We start from the raw sequence: 19118 nt of genomic DNA, 5'->3' as shown, positions 1-19118 counted from the left end.
ATCACCCACAAACAAACAGTGCAACCCAGGCTACCTAAGTATGATTCTCAATCAGAGACAACTAATGACACCTGCCTCTGATTGAGAACCATACTAGGCCGAAACAAAGAAATGCCCCAAAACATAGAAAAACAAACATAGACTGCCCACCCAACTCATGCCCTGACCATACTAAATCAATACAAAACAAAGGGAATAAAGGTCAGAACGTGACTATCCGGCCGTGATTGGGAGTCCCATAGGGCGGCGTACAATTGGCCCAGCGTCGTCCGGGTTTGGCTGGGGTAGGCCGTCTTTGTAAATAAGAATTTGTTCTTAACTGACTTGCCTAGTTCAAGAAAGGTTACACACACCACACTGACTAAAAAGTTATTTTGTTGGCATTTACATATGTCCCCATTACCAGTAAAACATCATCTAAACCTATTTCTTTCACATTTCTCACCTTGGATGCCAGTGGCCATCAAAAGTGAGCATTTGCCCACTGAAGTTTGGTTACAACACCAAACTACAGTCAGGTCAAGACCCTGGTGAGGACGACGAGCTTCCCTGAGACTGTTTCTGACAGTTTGTGCAGAAACTCTTCAGGTGTACAACCCCAGTTTCTTCAGCTGTCTGGGTGGCTCATCTCAGACCATCCCGCAGGTGAAGAAGTCAGATGTGGAGGTCCTGGTCTAGCGTGGGTACACATGGTCTGTAGTTGAGAGGCCGGTTGGACATGCTGCCAGATTCTCTAAAACTACGTTAGAGGCGGCTTATGGTAGAGAAATTAACATTCAATTCTCTGGCAACAGCTCTGATGGGTATTCTCAGTCAGCATGCCAATTTCACACTCCCTCAACTTGAGACATTTGTGGCATTGTGTTGTGTGACAAAACTGCACATTTTAGTGGCCTTTTGTCCCCAGCACAAGGTGCACCTGTGTAATGATCATGCTGTTTAATCAGCTTCTTGATATGCCACACCTGTCAAGTGAATGCTTTATTTTGGCAAATGATAAATGTTCACTAACAGGGATGTAAACAAATTTGAGCACAACATTTTAGAGAAATATGCTTTTTGTGCATATGAAACATATTTTATTTCAGCTCATGAAACATGGGACCAACACTTTACATGCTGCGTTAATATTTTAGTTCAGTGTGGAAGAGATGTGTTTTACAAGCATTATCCATAGAGAACAATACAAACAACACAGTTTTGATCTTAAAGCCTCCCCCCCCCCACCCTCCCACCCCTTCATCACTCATCTCCAGGTGGCACTACGCTGTTTATAGAGACGCCCCTAAGACGGAGGGTAAGGATAAGGATGGCCCCAGGGATGGGTCCCTGGAGATCACAGGGCAGCTTGGAGATGTGACGGAGAGTGCTAAGATCGGCCAGTACCTTCGCCAGGGTCTTCCTCATGAAGCAGCAGCTGAACAATGACTTATTTTCTGTCTCCCATCCCCATGTCTCTGATGTAGGGTTGATGTCATGGCACTGTCCTTAGACTGTAGCAGTTTTAACATTTTGTCTTGTATATACCTGTATCTGCACATGTCTTTCGTACAAACTGTGTCAGTTTGGTGTTTTTGCCTCTGTACATATTTCGATGCACATGTACTGACCATGTTATCTGATCTTCATGTCATGTACCTGGCAGGTAGCCTAGTGGTTAGAGCGGTAGGCCAGTAACCGAAAGGTTGCTGGATCAAATCCCCTCGTTCTGCTCCCGAACAAGGCAGTTAACCCACTGTTCCCCGGTAGGCCGTCATTGTAAATAAGAATTTGTTCTTAACTGACTTGGCTAGTTAAATATATGTAATAATTACAGTATTATATGAAAATGGACCTTCAATGTACACAAACATCCAGTGTAGACAAGCAATACCAAAAGGAACTGTGTTTTGTGTTGATTTTTATACGTAACTACAACATTATGAAGACGTTTCTTATTAACCTCTTCTCTCCCTGTATCACTCACTGAGGACTTCTATGGTTGTTTACAGGGTGCTACTCCCAAGGACGGGCCCAGTGCCGGCTGCACCATCGTTGCGGCTCTGCTGTCCCTGGCGACCAACACGCCAGTGCGAGAGAATGTGGCCATGACGGGAGATGTCCCTGACCAGAAAGATCCTGCCTGTGGGAGGCATCAAGGAGAAGACTAATTGCAGTGAGTCACATCACTTTTACTAGTAACACACTGTTTATTAACCAGGGATGTTCGTGGGATAGATTCACCAATTGATACCTTTTTATGAGGACATTAACCAAGAAGGAAACAAAATGTACTTCAAGTAGTCTGTTAGTTTGTTATAGTGAAGTACCTCTTCCAGATAGCTGATATTCAAAACTAAATGCAAACAGTATGTTTGGTATGTGACTTAGTTTGATGGTTCAATATTTTATTCTGAAAGCCTGTTCATAATAAATCATGAGGGCACAATGGTAGTCTGAAACTGGAAATGACAGTGTAGTATGCATAGATATCAGAGGCTGGTGGGAGGAGCTATAGGACTGGCTCATTGTAATGGCTGGAATGGAATAAAAAGAACAGTATCAAGCATATGGAAACCACAGGTTTGACTTCGTTCCATTTATACTATTCCAGCAATTACAATGACCCTGTCCTCAAATACCTCCCACCAGCCTCCTCTGATAGATATGGTTAAATGCAGTGCATTTGGAAAGTATTCCGACCCCTTCCCTTTTTCCATATTTTGTTAGGTTACAGCCTTACACCCTAAAATGGATTAAAGGAATAAAAATCCTCAATCTGCACACAATAACCCATAATGACAAAGCGAAAACATAAATAGTTTATTTACATAAGTATTTCCTATGAGGCTCGAAATTGAGCTCAGGTGCATCTTGTTTCCATTGATCATCCTTGAGATGTTTGTACAACTTGATTGTACAAACATTGATTGTAAAAAAAATGTATTGATTGGACATGGTTTGGAAAGGCATACACCTGTCTATATACGGACCCACAGTTGACAGTGCATGTCAGAGCAAAAACCAAGCCATGAAGTCGAAGGAATTGTCCGTAGAGCTCCAAGACAGGATTGTGTCGAGGCACAGATCTGGGGAAGGGTACCAAAACATTTCTGCAGCATTGAAGGTCCACAAGAAGTTTGGAACCACCAAGACTCTTCCTAGAGCTGGCCGCTTGGCCAAACTGAGCAATCAGGTGAAAAGAGCCTTGGTCAGGGAAGTGACCAAGAACCCGATGGTCACTCTGACAGAGCTCCACTGTGGAGATGTGAGAAACTTCCAGAAGGACAACCATCTCTGCAGCACTCCACCAAACAGGCCTTTATGGTAGTGGCCAGAAGGAAGCCACTCCTCATGGTTTGGTTTCAAGTTCCTTGGTGTCCACATCACCAACAAACTATCATAGTCCAAACACAACAAGACAGTTGTGAAGAGGGCACGACAACACCTTTTCCCCCTCAGGAGACTGAAAAGATTTGTCAATGGTCCCCAGATCCTCAAAAAGTTTTACAGCTGCTCGGCAAGGCGCTACAGAGGGTAGTGTGTACGGCCTAGTACACCACTGGTGCCAAGCTTCCTGACATCCAGGACTTATATACTAGGCGGTGTCAGGGGAAGGCCCAAAAAATTGTCATAGACTCCAGTTACCCAAGTCATAGACTGTTCTCTCTGCTACCGCACGACAACGGTACCAGAGCGCCTAGGACCAAAAGACTCATTAACAGCTTCTACCCCAAGCCATAAGACTTAAGACTAAGACTAAGACATAAGTATTGACTAAGACATAAGTATTGTCAACTATTTGGTGGTTAAGGGCTTGTAAAGTAAGCATTTCACCTGTTGTATTCGGCTCATGTGACAAATAAGATTAGATTTATTATTTAATATGTTTACAAACAATTCTAAAAACGAGTTTTTGCTTTGTCATTATGGGGTGTAGATTGATTGGGAAAAAAACAATTCAATACATTTTAGAATAAGGCTGTATCATAATGGCAAAAAAGTCAAGGGATCGGAATACTTTCCGAAAGCACTGTATGGCAGTTTGTGTTCTGAAAGTTTTTCTATTAGCATTGTCATAATGAATCTGCTTAAACATTCCTTCCTTCTCTCACCAGACCAGGTGTGACCTGCATGATTTTTCCAGCTTGAGAACAAGGACTTCATCAGAGGGCCTGGAGGTTCATTACACCAAGATGTACCGCATTGTCTTTCCACAACAATGAACACCGAATCATATTAAGCTGAGACTGGCGCCTGAGCAGCTCCAAGGGAAGGATAATGGTCTACATTCACAGTAATGGGCTTTAGGGCATTCTGAACTATGAAACCAGATTTTCTGATGAGTGATTTGTTAAGTACATTCACTTGCTGTTTAACGCCCGACAGCTGTTTTTGAGTTGTACAGCTGATCAGTTGGACCAGACAGGGAACAGGGGTCTGTTCGGGGGGGTAAAACAAAGAACGCTTGATAGTAATGTATGTAGAACAGGTACTGTCTCATATGAAATAGGCAAGGATCAGCTCTAAGTTGCATTTCGATCAGCAATGTTCAATCCCCTAATGTGTTGAAGTACATTAGGCCTCAGAACGGGACGCGTTGCACTGCCAGCTTTACAACAGTAATATGAAGATACCCAAACTACCACAGTTAGTCATGTTGCTGCTATGCTGCCAAGACTTAGGTATTTTTTTATTTACCAAAGATGTAAGTTGCATTTAATCTGTTGAAACACAAACTTTAGTCATTTTGAACACAATCCTTTGTGCCCAGTGGTTTCATGACATATCGTTGCCAATTTCTGAAGAAAGAACAGGCTGCCGGTAACTGTTGTTTGTTATTGGCTATCCCATCACCTTTGGCATGTCTAACAATGCATGCAACTGTACGACTAGAAAGTACACTACCCAGGCGATTAGACACTCAGATTTTAATACAAGTAAATGTCTTATTTAGACACAGACGTGCCCCAGAGACATCTGAAGAGCTCCACTCCAATGTCTGCAGGCATCTCACCCTAGTAAACTTGAAAAGACATGCAGCCTACAAGGCATATGCTCAAAGATAAATTGAGAAAATCAGTTCAAGTCCATTGCTAAGCATAGTTCGACTTAGTCATTCTGAAACAAGGAAGGAGCTGACAACTCTCCATTTTTTAAATATAAATATTTATTTGCAAGAACCGCTTAATCCTTCTTGGCAGCGGCTTTCCTCATGGCAGCCAGAACGTTGCTGAGCTCTTCCCTCTTTCTCTTGGCGCGGATGTGAGTTCCAATCTGTGGAGCAAACACACATTAGAATGTGCAATAGGAGAAACCCAACAAATGCATCTGCAACTTTCACAGCAGGTTAACTACCATGCTCAGGATGAAATTAACACTGTAGCATGTTTCTGGGACAGTTATGTCAGCGACAAATTCTGTAATCAGCAAATATGGGGCTAGCAGTCCAATAATACAAGAATGGTTGGACAAACTATAGGAGAATAATTCTACCGATCCAATAGTTTTGATTAATCTTACCAATAAATTCTCCACAAAGGAAACAGTCAATCACATTTCAGAAAGCTGCCCACTTGACAGCTGCACAAAATGCTAGACATTCCCAAAGAGATGTCTAATACAAAATCTGTTTGGTTTGAAAAATGTACTTATTTGTTCTCAAACTGTCACAAGAGAGCAGCTGCAGAAAGCTGACATCGACAAATGCATCCATACTGCCAATACCAACGCATACACACAACCAGTTTAGTAGCAGGGGAATCATACATACCCTCTTCTTGATGAACTTGAGGGCACGCTTGTCCTTGGAAACTTTCAGCAACTCCATGGCGCGTCTCTCGTAGGGGGCGAAGCCGCACACCTCACGGATCATGTCACGCACAAACTTGCTGTGCTTGGTCAGACGCTGAAACACAAAATCAGCGAAGAGTTAGATGCATGCATTAGAACTAACAGTAACTGTGGCCTATGTTTCAGCCATATTGTGGACCACTAGGCCCATTATCTCATAATAACAGGTTCAAACATTTGATGTGGTCATCTACTTTGTTTCAAAACATATGTATATGCATGTCGCTAATGTAGAGACAGACGAAGTGAATCCTGAACCCCGGCCCTCAATCACTACACTGGTGGCAGCAATGGGATTAGAAGACAAACTTGAACCAGCACCCAGCAGTTCTAGGACAAGCAAACAACCTGTGGCAAAGGGTCCAGACCCTTTACCAGAGGACATAGTGACCTGAGACTCTACCAATACAACACTGTGGTTGTCATGTTTCTATCCATTCAGATGAACTCACCCCTCGCCTACGTGCATGTTTCGGTGCAGTCACATTCTTGGTTACAGGGTGGCCTTTACTAAGGCCCACGGCCATAGGATACCTGATAGCCATGTCTGTGGAAAGAAAGAACAGTGAGTCAGTGGTGCCTGCACCACATGCAATTGCTTTGGAGTTGTTCAAATAATATTAAATGTCTATGATCAATAAATAATCGAAATCTTAACATTTCACGAGGCCTGATTATTTAATTACCTACATCATGTTATCCCTTTGGTACGCAACATCACGTCGATAAAAAATATGCCTAAGTTGGGAAAATGTAAGGCATCTAGGGCTTATGTTAACTTTGATTGTTGATGAAAACACTATGCAACATTATCGGCAAGAGACTTGATGTCTATTGTGCCAAAGAGATTTAGTTGTTAAACGGGAGTGACGAGTGTGTTGATATAACTGTAATTGTTAAAATTCCGCTTTAACCATCAGAATTCGATAAGGTTATTCAAGCCAACATATTAGGCATTAATTAAGAGTAGGCAAAGTGATTGTCAGACAAATTATATCAAAATTGTCACCATTGCAACATTTGATGTACAGCCACATTCACAGTGGTTGTCTGAAGCATGCTATTGGAATTCACAGCTTGATGATGCCTCATCGTGATTGACGTTGCAAATGATTGGAATAACCAATGAGCGTCAATCTTTCCTTTGCAGTACCTCAAACTGACGTGATTACCAGCTGAGAAACTTACAAGTTCATTTTAATCCTGGTTCAAAGTTCGTCTAGGCAGTGTCTTAACATCATCCAACAACCTACGGAGTTTTTTTGTTGTGGTCTTAAAACAGGTTTACAAGATTCCTAGGAGCTTTTCTAAGATGCTTTGTGGATACAATCCCTTGTCTGGCGTTACCAGAATAATGCTTTTCTACAATGCCATCACAGTATTGTCAACTGCAATGAACATTTAAAGGACAATTACACCACCCTATTCACACCCCCTTAACACTTTCCACATTATGTTGTGTTAAAGTGGATTTTTTTTTTTTAAAGGTCAATGGTCTACACAAAATAGATAAGTATTCAACCCAGAGTAAATACTTTTGAGAAGCACCTTTGGCAGCAATTACAGCTGTGAGTCTAAGAGCTTTGCACACTGGACTGTACAATATTGTTAAATGTTTTTCCTACACAGCCATTTCAAGTTTTTTAAAAACAAGGCCACTCAGGAACATTTAACTAGGCAAGTCAGTTAACAACAAATTCTTATTTACAATGACTGCCTACCCCGGCCAAACCCAGATGACACTGGGCCAATTGTGCGCAACCCTATGGGACTCCCAATCACAGCCAAAATTGATACTCCAGTGTGTCTTTGCCGTTGTTGAAAGGTGAATGTCTGTTTGGCTCTATCCAGTTTATTCTTATCATTAAAAACAACTCCCTAGTCCTTGCTGATGACCAGCATAACCATAACATGCTTGAAAATATGAAGTGGTACTCAGTGATGTGTTGTATTTGAATTGCCCCAAACATAACTTTGTCTTGAATACAAAGTGTAAATTTCTTTGACATTTTTTGCAGTTTTACTTTAGTGCCTTATTATAAACAGAACATATTTATTCTGTACGGGCTTCCTTCTCACACTGTCATTTAGGTTAGTATTGTGGAGTAACTACAATGTTGATCCATCCTAGTTCTCCCATCACAGCCATTAAAACTGTTTTAAAGTCACCTTTTGCCTTAAGGATGATATCCCCTGAGAGGTTTCCTTCCTCTCCAGTAACTGAGTTAGGAAGGACGCCTGTATTTTTGTAGTGACTGGGTGAGATGCCATCCAAAGTGTAATTAATAATTTTTCCATGCTCAAAGGGATATTCAATGTCTGCTTTAAAAAAAAATCCATCTATCAATAGGTTCCATTTTTTGCAAGCTATTGGAAAACCTCCCTGGTCTTTGTTTGAAATTCACTGCTTGACTGAATTGTATGTGTGGGTTACAGAGATGAGGTAGTCATTCAAAAATCATGTTAAACACAGAGCGAGTCCATGCAACTTATTATGCGACTTGTTAAGCACAGTGTTACTCCTGAACTTAAGTATTCAACCCCTTTATGGCAAGAATACATAAGACATTTCAGCTTTTTATTTTTAAATAATTTGTAAAAAATATATATCCCCTTTGACATTATGGGGATTGTGTGTAGGCCAGTGAAACACTACATTTAATACATTTTAAATTCCAGCTGTATTAACAAAATGTGTAAAAAGTCAAGGGGTGTGAATACTTTCTGGGTCTTTCTATAAACTAGGGTACACGTGAGGATTTCCTACTGCTGTTAAGTCATTCATAGTAATCTGCAATTTTTTTTCTTAATGTCATTACATTTAATATATAAGGGGTGAACATGGCTATATTCAATCAAATTCACGAGTTGATTTAAAACCTGTTCAACCCCTTCTCAAATTTTGGTGATATTTGTCAAATCGTTTGACAAGTTATATTTATGTCATTGCATTTATGGCACTATAAGTTGTCGTTATATCATACACTATGTAAACACTCCTTCACGTCCGTTTCTGACAGGTGTGTAAAAATCGAGCACGGAGCCATGCAATCAACCTAGACAAACATTAGCAGTTGAATGGCCCGTACTGAAGAGCTCAGTGACTTAACGTGGCACCTTCATAGGAGGCCACCTTTCCAACAAGTCAGTTGGTCAAAATGCTGCCCATGTCAACTGTAAGTGCTGTTATTGTGAAGTGGAAACGTCCAGGAGCAACATAGGCTCAGCCGCAAAGTGGTAGGCCACACAAGCTCATCGACCGGGACTGGTGAGTGCTGAAGCGCATAAAAATTGTCTATCCTCGGTCGTAACACTCACTACCGAGTTCCAAACTGTTAGTCGGGAACTTCATGAAATGGGTTTCCATGGCCTTGCAGCCGCACACAAGCCTAAGAAAACCATGTGCAATGCTAAGCATTGTCTGGAGTGGTGTTACGCCTGCCTCCATTGGACTCTGGAGCAGTGGAAATGTGTTTTATGGAGTGATAAATCACACTTCACCATCTGGCAGTCCGACGGACAAATCTGGGTTTGGCGGATGCCAGGAGAACGCTACCTGCTCAAATGCTTTGTGCCAACTAAAGCTTAGTGGAGGAATAATGGTCTGGGGCTGTGTTTCATGTTTCGGGCTAGGCCCCTTAGTTCCAGTGAAGGGAAATCTTAGCGCTACAGCATACAATGGCATTCTTGACGATTCTGTGGTTCCAACTTTGTGGTAACAGCTTGGGGAAGGCCCTTTCCTGTTTCAGCATGACAATGCCACCGTGCACAAAGCGAGGTCCATACAGAAATGGAGATCGTTATGGAAGAACTTGACTGGGCGAGCCCTGATCTCAACCTCATTTAACACCTTTGGGATGAATTGGAACGCTGACTGCGAACCAGGCCTAATCGCCCAACATCAGTGCCCAATCTCACTAATGTTCTTATGGCTGAATGGAAGCAAGTCCCCACAGCGATGTTCCAACATCTAGTGGAAAGCCTTCCCAGAAGATTGGAGGCTGTTATAGCTGCAAAGGGGGGGACCAACTCCATATTAATGTCCATGATTTTGGAGTGAGATGTTCAACGAGCATGTGTCCACATACTATTGTGTATATTAAGAATTAATCTGTTAAAGTAGACATTGAACTTGAATCTTGGATCTAGCTGTCAGACAATATTTTGTATAGAGTTCTCTGAAAAGGCAGTGTAACTAGGCAACACTTCATATCTCCTTTTGTTACAGGGTGAAAACAGTTTATCAGCACACAAATCCCCCAAAATGTATGCGGTGTAAAAATCAAATGCTTCTAGCCGAAACAGTCACCTTAACCTTGATACCTAAAATCGATACTGTCGTTAATAGAGGCCGACCAATAGTATTTCACAGAAATATTTACATCGATCTTTATGCCATCACTAAAATATACATAGGACTGACCCTATTTAGTCGATTGTTTGGTTGATAGGCTGTTGGTCGACCAAGATTTCTTTAGTCGAGAGGTCGCAATGAAAAAAATCCCATGGTGCATAAGACACCTGTCTGAGTGGACAAATCCATTGCGGAGGCCATGGGGATAGCACAGTCCATCACACTAAGACATGTGATACTGAAATTGTATATGCTTACATTGTGTAAAAATAAAATGGTGAAACACTAATAATCTATTTTATAACAAATACGGTTTCTCCCGCGTTGGATATGGTCTCTGTCCATGGTTCTGAAACAACCTATAATTGGTGCCTTTCCCTATGTTGCTGTGTCCATAATAGCAAAGTTAAGACAGCATGTTGGGGTTGAGTAGAATACAGCAGAAGCAGAGACGAGGAAACAGCCCTTACCATAGCCCAAATGTCTAAGAAAATTGAGGAGCGAGGAAACCTACTTTAATTTTAGACTATAAAACCAATAGCCTGACTTCATAAATCATCCTTATACAGTGCCTTTGGAAAGTACACAGACCCCTTGCCTTTTCTACATTTTGTAATGTTACAGCCTTATTCTAAAATCCTCAAACACACAATACCCCATAATGACAAAGCGAAAACAGGTTTAAACATGTTTGGGAATGTATTTTAAAAAATTGAAAGCGCCTTATTTACAAACACTACCTGTCAAAGGTTTTAGAACATCTACTCAATTCAAAGGCTTTTCCCTTATGTTTTACTATTTTCTACATTGTAGAATAATAATGAAGACAAACTATGAAATAACACATATGGAATCATGTAACGACAAGTGTTAAATCAAAATCTATTATATATTTGAGATTCTTCAAAAGTAGCCACCCTTTGCATTTTTTCAACCAGCTTCACCTGGAATGCTTTTCCAAAAGTACCCACATTTGTTGGCTGCTTTTCCTTCACTCTGCAGTCCGACTCAACCCAAACCATCTCAATTTGGTTGAGGTCAGGGGATTGTGGAGGCCAGGTCATCTGACGCAGCACTCCATCACTGCTTGGTCAAATAGCCCTTACACAACCTGGAGGTGTGTTGGGTCATTGTTCTGTTGAAAAACAAATGTAGTCCCACTAAGCACAAAACAGATTGGATGGCGCATCGCTGCATTAGGCTGTAGTAGCCATGCTAATTAAGTGTACCTGCAAAGCACCCCCTCACCATAACACCTCCTTGTCCATGCTTCACGGTGGGAAATACACATGCGAAAATCATTCGTTCACCCACACCGCATCTCAAAGACATAGGTTGGAACCAAAAATCTCATTTGGACTCCCAACCAAAAGGTCAAATTTCCACCGGTCTAATGTCCATTGCTCGTGTTTCTTGGCCCAAGCAGGTCTCTTCCTCTTATTGGTGTCCTTTAGTAGTGGTTTCTTTGCAGAAATTTGACCATGAAGACCTGATTCACACAATCTCCTCTGAACAGTTGATGTTGAGATGTGTCTGTTACTTGAACTCTGAAGCATTTATTTGGGCTGCAATTTCTGAGGCTGGTAACTCTAATGAACTCGTCGTTTGCAGCAGAGGTAACTCTGGGACTTCCTTTCCTCATGAGAGCCAGTTTCATCATAGCGCTTGGTGGTTTTTGCAGTGCACTTGAAGAAATGTTCAAAGTTCTTGACATTTTCCAGATTGATTGACCTTGTCTTAAAGTTGCAAAATATCACATTTACATAAGGATTTAGACGATTTACTCAGTACTTTGTTGAAGCACCTTTGGCAGCGATTATAGCCTAGGATCTTCTTGGGTATGATGCTACAAGCTTGGGGCACCTGTATTTGCAGAGTTTCTCCCATTTTTCTCTGTAGATCCTCTGTCAGGTTGGATAGGGAGCGTCGCTCCACAGCGATTTTAAGGTCTCTCCAGAGATATTTCATAGTGTTCAAGTTGGGGCTCTGGCTTGGTCACTCAAGGACATTCAGAGACTTGTCCCGAAGCCAGTCCTGCGTTGTCTTGGACGTGTGCTTAGGGTCGTTGTCCTGTTGAAAGGTGAAACTTCGCCCCAGTCTGATGTCTGGAGCAGGTTTTCATCAAGTATTTTTGCTCCGTTCTTCTTTCCCTCTCTCAGTCCCTATCACTGAGAAGTGGCTTCCATCTGGCCAATCTACCATAAAGGCCTGATTGGTGGAGTGCTGAAGAGATGGTTGTCCTTCTGGAAGGTTATCCCATCTCCATAGAGGAACTATTGAGCTCTCTTTTACTCAGTTTGGCTGGGTGGCTACCTCCAGGAAGAGTTTGATGGTTTCAAACTTCTTCCATTTAAGAATAATGGAGGCCACTGTGTTCTTGGACCTTCAATGCTGCAGAAATGTTGAAGTACCCTTCCCCATATCTGTGCCTCGACACAATCCTGTCTCAGAGCTCTAGAGACACATCCTTCCACCACATGGCTTGGTTTTTGCTGTCATGTATTGTCAAATGTGGGACCTTATATAGACAGGTGTGTGCCTTTCCAAATCATGTCCAATCAAGTGGTAGAAACTTGAGGTTGACCGATTAATTAGGGCCGATTTCAAGTTTTCATAACAATTGGAAATCTGTATTTTTGGATGCCGATTTTTTGTCATTTAAAAACAAAATTTTTGCACTTTTATTTAACTAGGCAAGTCAGTTAAGAACACATTCTTATTTTCAATGACGGCCTAGGAACGGTGGGTTAACTGCCTTGTTCAGGCGCAGAACAACAGATTTTTACCTTGTCAGCTCAGGGATTCAATCTTGCAACCTTACGGTTAACTAGTCCAACGCTCTAACCACCTGCCTCACGAGGAGCCTGCCTGTTACGCGAATGCAGTAAGAAGCCAAGGTAAGTTGCTAGCTAGCATTAAACGTATCTTATAAAAAACTATCAATAATAATCACTAGTTATAACTACACATGGCTGATGATATTACTAGTTTATCTAGCGTGTCCTGCACTGCATATAATGAATGGGTGTGCATTCGCGAAAAAGGACTGTCGTTGCTCCAACGTGTACCTAAACATCAATGCCTTTCTTAAAATCAATACACATACAGTGCCTTGCGAAAGTATTTGGCCCCCTTGAACTTTGCGACCTTTTGCCACATTTCAGGCTTCAAACGTAAAGATATAAAACTGTATTTTTTTGTGAAGAATCAACAACAAGTGGGACACAATCATGAAGTGGAACGACATTTATTGGATATTTAAAACTTTTTTAACAAATCAAAAACTGAAAAATTGGGCGTGCAAAATTATTCAGCCCCCTTAAGTTAATACTTTGTAGTTCCACCTTTTGCTGCGATTACAGCTGTAAGTCGCTTGGGGTATGTCTCTATCAGTTTTGCACATCGAGAGACTGAAATTTTGTTTACATTCCTCCTTGCAAAACAGCTCGAGCTCAGTGAGGTTGGATGGAGAGCATTTGTGAACAGCAGTTTTCAGTTCTTTCCACAGATTCTCGATTGGATTCAGGTCTGGACTTTGACTTGGCCATTCTAACACCTGGATATGTTTATTTTTGAACCATTCCATTGTAGATTTTGCTTTATGTTTTGGATCATTGTCTTGTTGGAAGACAAACCTCCGTCCCAGTCTCAGGTCTTTTGCAGACTCCATCAGGTTTTCTTCCAGAATGGTCCTGTATTTGGCTCCATCCATCTTCCCATCAATTTTAACCATCTTCCCTGTCCCTGCTGAAGAAAAGCAGGCCCAAACTATGATGCTGCCACCACCATGTTTGACAGTGGGGATGGTGTGTTCAGCTGTGTTTCTTTTACGCCAAACATAACGTTTTGCATTGTTGCCAAAAAGTTCAATTTTGGTTTCATCTGACCAGAGCACCTTCTTCCACATGTTTGATGTGTCTCCCAGGTGGCTTGTGGCAATCTTTAAACAACACTTTTTATGGATATCTTTAAGAAATGGCTTTCTTCTTGCCACTCTTCCATAAAGGCCAGATTTGTGCAATATACGACTGATTGTTGTCCTATGGACAGAGTCTCCCACCTCAGCTGTAGATCTCTGCAGTTCATCCAGAGTGATCATGGGCCTCTTGGCTGCATCTCTGATCAGTCTTCTCCTTGTATGAGCTGAACGTTTAGAGGGACGGCCAGGTCTTGGTAGATTTGCAGTGGTCTGATACTCCTTCCATTTCAATATTATCGCTTGCACAGTGCTCCTTGGGATGTTTAAAGCTTGGGAAATCTTTTTGTATCCAAATCCGGCTTTAAACTTCTTCACAACAGTATCTCGGACCTGCCTGGTGTGTTCCTTGTTCTTCATGATGCTCTCTGCGCTTTTAACGGACCTCTGAGACTATCACAGTGCAGGTGCATTTATACGGAGACTTGATTACACACAGGTGGATTGTATTTATCATCATTAGTCATTTAGGTCAACATTGGATCATTCAGAGATCCTCACTGAAATTCTGGAGAGAGTTTGCTGCACTAAAAGTAAAGGGGCTGAATAATTTTGCACGCCCAATTTTTCAGTTTTTGATTTGTTAAAAAAGTTTGAAATATCCAATAAATGTCGTTCCACTTCATGATTGTGTCCCACTTGTTTTTGATTCTTCACAAAAAAATACAGTTTTATATCTTTATGTTTGAAGCCTGAAATGTGGCAAAAGGTCGCAAAGTTCAAAGGGGCCGAATACTTTCGCAAGGCACTGTAAGTATATATTTGTAAACCTGCATATTTAGCTAAAAGAAATCCAGGTTAGCAGGCAATATTAACCAGGTGAAATTGTGTCACTTCTCTTGCGTTTATTGCACGCAGAGTCAGGGTATATGCAACAGTTTGGGCCGCCTGGCTCTTGCGAACTAATTTGCCAGAATTTTACGTAATTATGACATAACATTGAAGGTTGTGCAATGTAACAGCAATATTTAGACTTAGGGATGCCATCCATTAGATAAAATACAGAACGGTTCCGTATTTCACTGAAAGAATAAACGTTTAGTTTTCGAAATTATAGTTTTTGGTTTCGACCATATTAATGACCTAAGACTCGTATTTGTTATGTTATAATTAAGTCTATGATTTGATAGAGCAGTCTGACTGAGCAATGGCAGGCACCAGCATGCTCGTTAGCATTCATTCAAACAGTACTTTCGTGCGTTTTGTCAGCAGCTCTTCGCAATGCTTTAAGCATTGCGCTGTTTATGACTTCAAGCCTATCAACTCCCGAGATTAGGCTGGTGTAACCGATGTGAAATGGCTAGCTAGTTAGGGGGGTGAGCGCTATTAGCGTTTCAAACGTCACTCGCTCCAAGACTTGGAGTAGTTGTTATCCTTGCTCTGCATGGGTAACGCTGCTTCGAGGGTGGCTGTTGACGATGTGTTCCTGGTTCGAGCCCAGGTAGCGGCGAGGAGAGGGATGGAAGCTATACTGTTAGACTGGCAATACTAAAGTGCCTATAAGAACATCCAATAGTCAAAGGTATATGAAATACAAATCGTATAGAGAGAAATAGTCCTATAATTCCTATAACTACAACCTAAAACTTCTTACCTGGGAATATTGAAGACTCATGTTAAAAGGAACCACCAGCTTTCATATGTTCTCATGTTCTGAGCAAGGAACTTAAACGTTAGCTTTCTTACATGGCACATATTGCACTTTTACCTTCTTCTCCAACACTTTGTTTTTGCATTATTTAAACCAAATTGAACATGTACCATTATTTATTTGAGGCTAAATTTATTTTATTGATGTATTATATTAAGTTAAAATAAGTGTTCATTCAGTATTGTTGTAATTGTCATTATTACAAATACATTTTTAAAAAAATATTAAAAATCATCCGATTAATCGGTATCTGCTTTTTTCGGTCCTCCAATAATCGGTATCGGCGTTGAAAAATCATAAATCAGTCGACCTTTAGTAGAAACATCTCAAGGATGATCAATGGAAACAGGATGCACCTGAATTTCAGGTCTCATATCAAAGGTTCTGAATACTTATGTAATTTGTTGTTTTTTTGTAACAAAGTTGCAAAAATGTGTTGGCGTCGTCTTTGCGGTATTGTGAAAAATTGATGACAAACATTTATTTTAATACATTTTAGAATATGGCTGTAATGTAACAATGTGGGGAATAACCAATGGCACTGAATTTCACATTACTTTTGGGTTGTATTATAATGCTTGTATGAATATCAAGCTGGAATGTATGTTAATGTCGTTGTAATTAATCAACTGCATAATATTCAAAACTAATTTGAAAAGAGATCCTAACGAATGCTAACAATAAGTTACTTTGTCTGACGCTGTGAGCTAGCATGCTAGCTAGTCCAACTGCTACAACCAAAATAGTGTTTGCTACAATAGCCCAGTTTAATCTTAGTGACTGTCTTAATTTTTTATTTATTTCACCTTTATTTAACCAGGTAATCAAGTTGAGAACAAGTTCTCATTTACAATTGCGACCTGGCCAAGAAAAAGCAAAGCAGTTCGACACATACAACACTGAGTTACACATTGAGTAAAACAAACATACAGTCAATAATACAGTAGAAAAACAAGTATATATACACAATGTGAGCAAATGAGGTGAGATAAGCGGGGTAAAGGCAAAACAAATGCCATGGTGGCGAGGTAAATACTGGAATGGTAGATTTGCAGTGGAAGAATGTGCAAAGTAGAAATAAACAGGCAGGCCTGTTAGAAAACATTTATGAAATGTACAGGCAAATCACTACAGAATTGTAATCTCTTATGTTTGAAACCTGCTGTATTTTTGGTGTTATTAGCAATGCTAGCTAGCTAAGTAGCTAAACCTGTTGCATCTGAAAGTGTTTTCAAAAATAACAGCCAATACAGTAATTCACTACGAAAACAGTCTATTTGGAAAGGGCACAATGGTTGCCAGAGCGGCAACTTGCAACACAATTTTTGTATTGTTTGTATTACTTTTACTGTTGTATTGTTCGTATATTGTTGTATTTCAAATGTGTCTATCAGTGGTATTACTTGTAGCTGCTGTTTCTGCAAAAGCGAATGGGGATCAAAATAAATAAGTGATGTGGGAGTGGTTTTGCCAAATGGAATCATGGGAGTTTGAGCCTTGAGCAACAGAAAAATACTGGGAGTGAGCTAACTAATATCATTCTACAGGTTTTTTTTTTTTTTACCATCTATTAGACTAAGACAACCAGAGCTAAATAAAACAGGGATAATCAGAAAACTAGACAGCTGGCTATCTACTCCGATTTCAGAGCACTCTCATCTGAGTGTGACTGAGAGCAGAATAACTGATGAATTCATGAACACTCAACAACTATTAAATATGGCATGTGTCATTAAACGTGTGCAAAAAAACAAATGAAATTGTTGCCAGCAGCAGATACAGGCAACATCCAAACAGCCTAACCAGCTCTGCTAGGGTGAGTAAAATGGTCAGAGTGAGATTCTCTTATTTGTGTCGAAGTAGCTAGCCAACGTTAGTTTGGGTGCTTAACTGCCCTCGGATCGACCCTACTTCTCGGACAGAGCGTCCAGTGTGCACTCCAAAAGCACTTCAATTGAAACGCTCTTAATTTAGAAACGGACAATCGAACGACCACAGCGCGCACTGGCACTCCGGAGTGAATTTAAGAACACACTCTAAGATATATTGTATAAATGAATGAACGGGGTTTATGACTGTTGGTAACATTACACAAACTGTGTTGGGCATCACTAAATACTGCATAGTAACCCACATATTAAAAGCGGCGCAGAAGAAGCTAGCTCAACAAGCAGTCTAACGTGTTGAGGCGTAAAGCCTCTTGATTAAGCAAGTTAGCGAACGTAAACCAAATATTGCTGTTATAACAGACAATGCTACCAATGTTAGCTAGATAGCCAACTAACGTAGATATCTAGTAGTTGCTATATTAGACATACATGTCATCTGACTGCAGTCATTACGGCTCGTTAAGAAAATCCAGCAACAAGGCGATATGATACGATTCTCATATGTAGGGGAAAGTCATGTCAGCGCAACAAATTTCCGGTGACGTTACAGCTAAATTATATTGTTTGTCAACACAATATTGACGCCATACTTTTGGTAACAACCAAACCGTATGTTGGTTCTATCATAATTGGTGATAAACGAAGGATGCCATTGATTTTGTAAAGATTTCAGCTGATAGTAATTCTTCCAAAAAATTCTTACTTGCTTTCTTTAATGGCGGACAAACCGGAAGGAACGCTTAGCGGTGGAGGCTGGGTCATGAGGGTTTTTAATAAAATGTAAAACATCAGGACAATCTTTCTAGCGCCACATAAGGGTGTGGACCATTCAGACAGTAGTTTTTCAAGGGAAAACTTTATAGCTAGCTATATAATCCAAAAGTAAATCATTTAGACCTCTCAGCAGTATTAATCAAATTAAATAATTTCCTAAAATGCTTTAAAAACAACTAGTGTAGACTAACAGTGAAATGCGTTACTTACGGCCCTTCCCAACAATGCAGAGAGAAAGAAAATAGAGAAATAATAAAAGTAAAACGCGTAGTAATAAATACACAATGAGTGCAAAAAGGGTCAATGCATATAGTCCAGGTATCTGGTTAACTATTTAAGTTAACTAACTATTTAACAATCTTATAGCTTGGGGGTAGACGCTGTTCAGGGTCTTACTTGTTCCGCTTGCTGTGCGGTAGCAGAGAGAACAGTCTATGACCTGGAGTCTTTGACAATTTTTTGCATCTTCCTCTGACAACATCTGGTATAGATGTCCTGGATGTCAGGGAGCGCGGCCCCAGTGATGTACTGGGCCATACGCACTATCAATCAATCAAATGTATTTATAAAACCCTTTTGACATCAGCCAATGTCACAAAGTGCTGTACAGAAACCCAGCCTAAAACCCCAAACAGCAAGCAA

At 40.7% G+C, this 19118-nt stretch overlaps 1 protein-coding gene across 3 annotated transcripts; it reads right to left on the bottom strand.

Moving 5' to 3' along the window:
* Positions 1-5129: 5129 nt before the first annotated feature.
* LOC110521855 (large ribosomal subunit protein eL36) lies at positions 5130-18491 on the bottom strand. 3 transcript variants are annotated; one of them, XM_021599788.3, is made up of 4 exons: positions 18406-18491; positions 6285-6379; positions 5753-5887; positions 5130-5256 (listed from the first exon to the last, which is right to left on the bottom strand). In XM_021599788.3, the coding sequence occupies exons 2-4, from the start codon at positions 6375-6377 to the stop codon at positions 5167-5169; spliced, it is 318 nt and encodes a 105-aa protein (XP_021455463.1). In that variant the 5' UTR covers positions 6378-6379; positions 18406-18491; the 3' UTR covers positions 5130-5166. The 3 variants fall into 3 exon arrangements, with proteins under 3 accessions (XP_021455463.1, XP_090088271.1, XP_090088272.1); XM_090232145.1 differs by having other exon boundaries at positions 18410-18491; XM_090232146.1 differs by lacking the exon at positions 18406-18491 and adding an exon at positions 11158-11321.
* Positions 18492-19118: the final 627 nt, after the last annotated feature.

Source organism: Oncorhynchus mykiss, chromosome 4, assembly GCF_057628025.1.
Source record: "Oncorhynchus mykiss isolate SJ-2025 chromosome 4, ASM5762802v1, whole genome shotgun sequence".
NCBI lineage: Eukaryota > Metazoa > Chordata > Actinopteri > Salmoniformes > Salmonidae > Oncorhynchus > Oncorhynchus mykiss.
The sequence above is the reverse complement of the archived record's forward strand: the minus strand, read 5'-3'. Positions and strand labels throughout refer to the sequence as shown.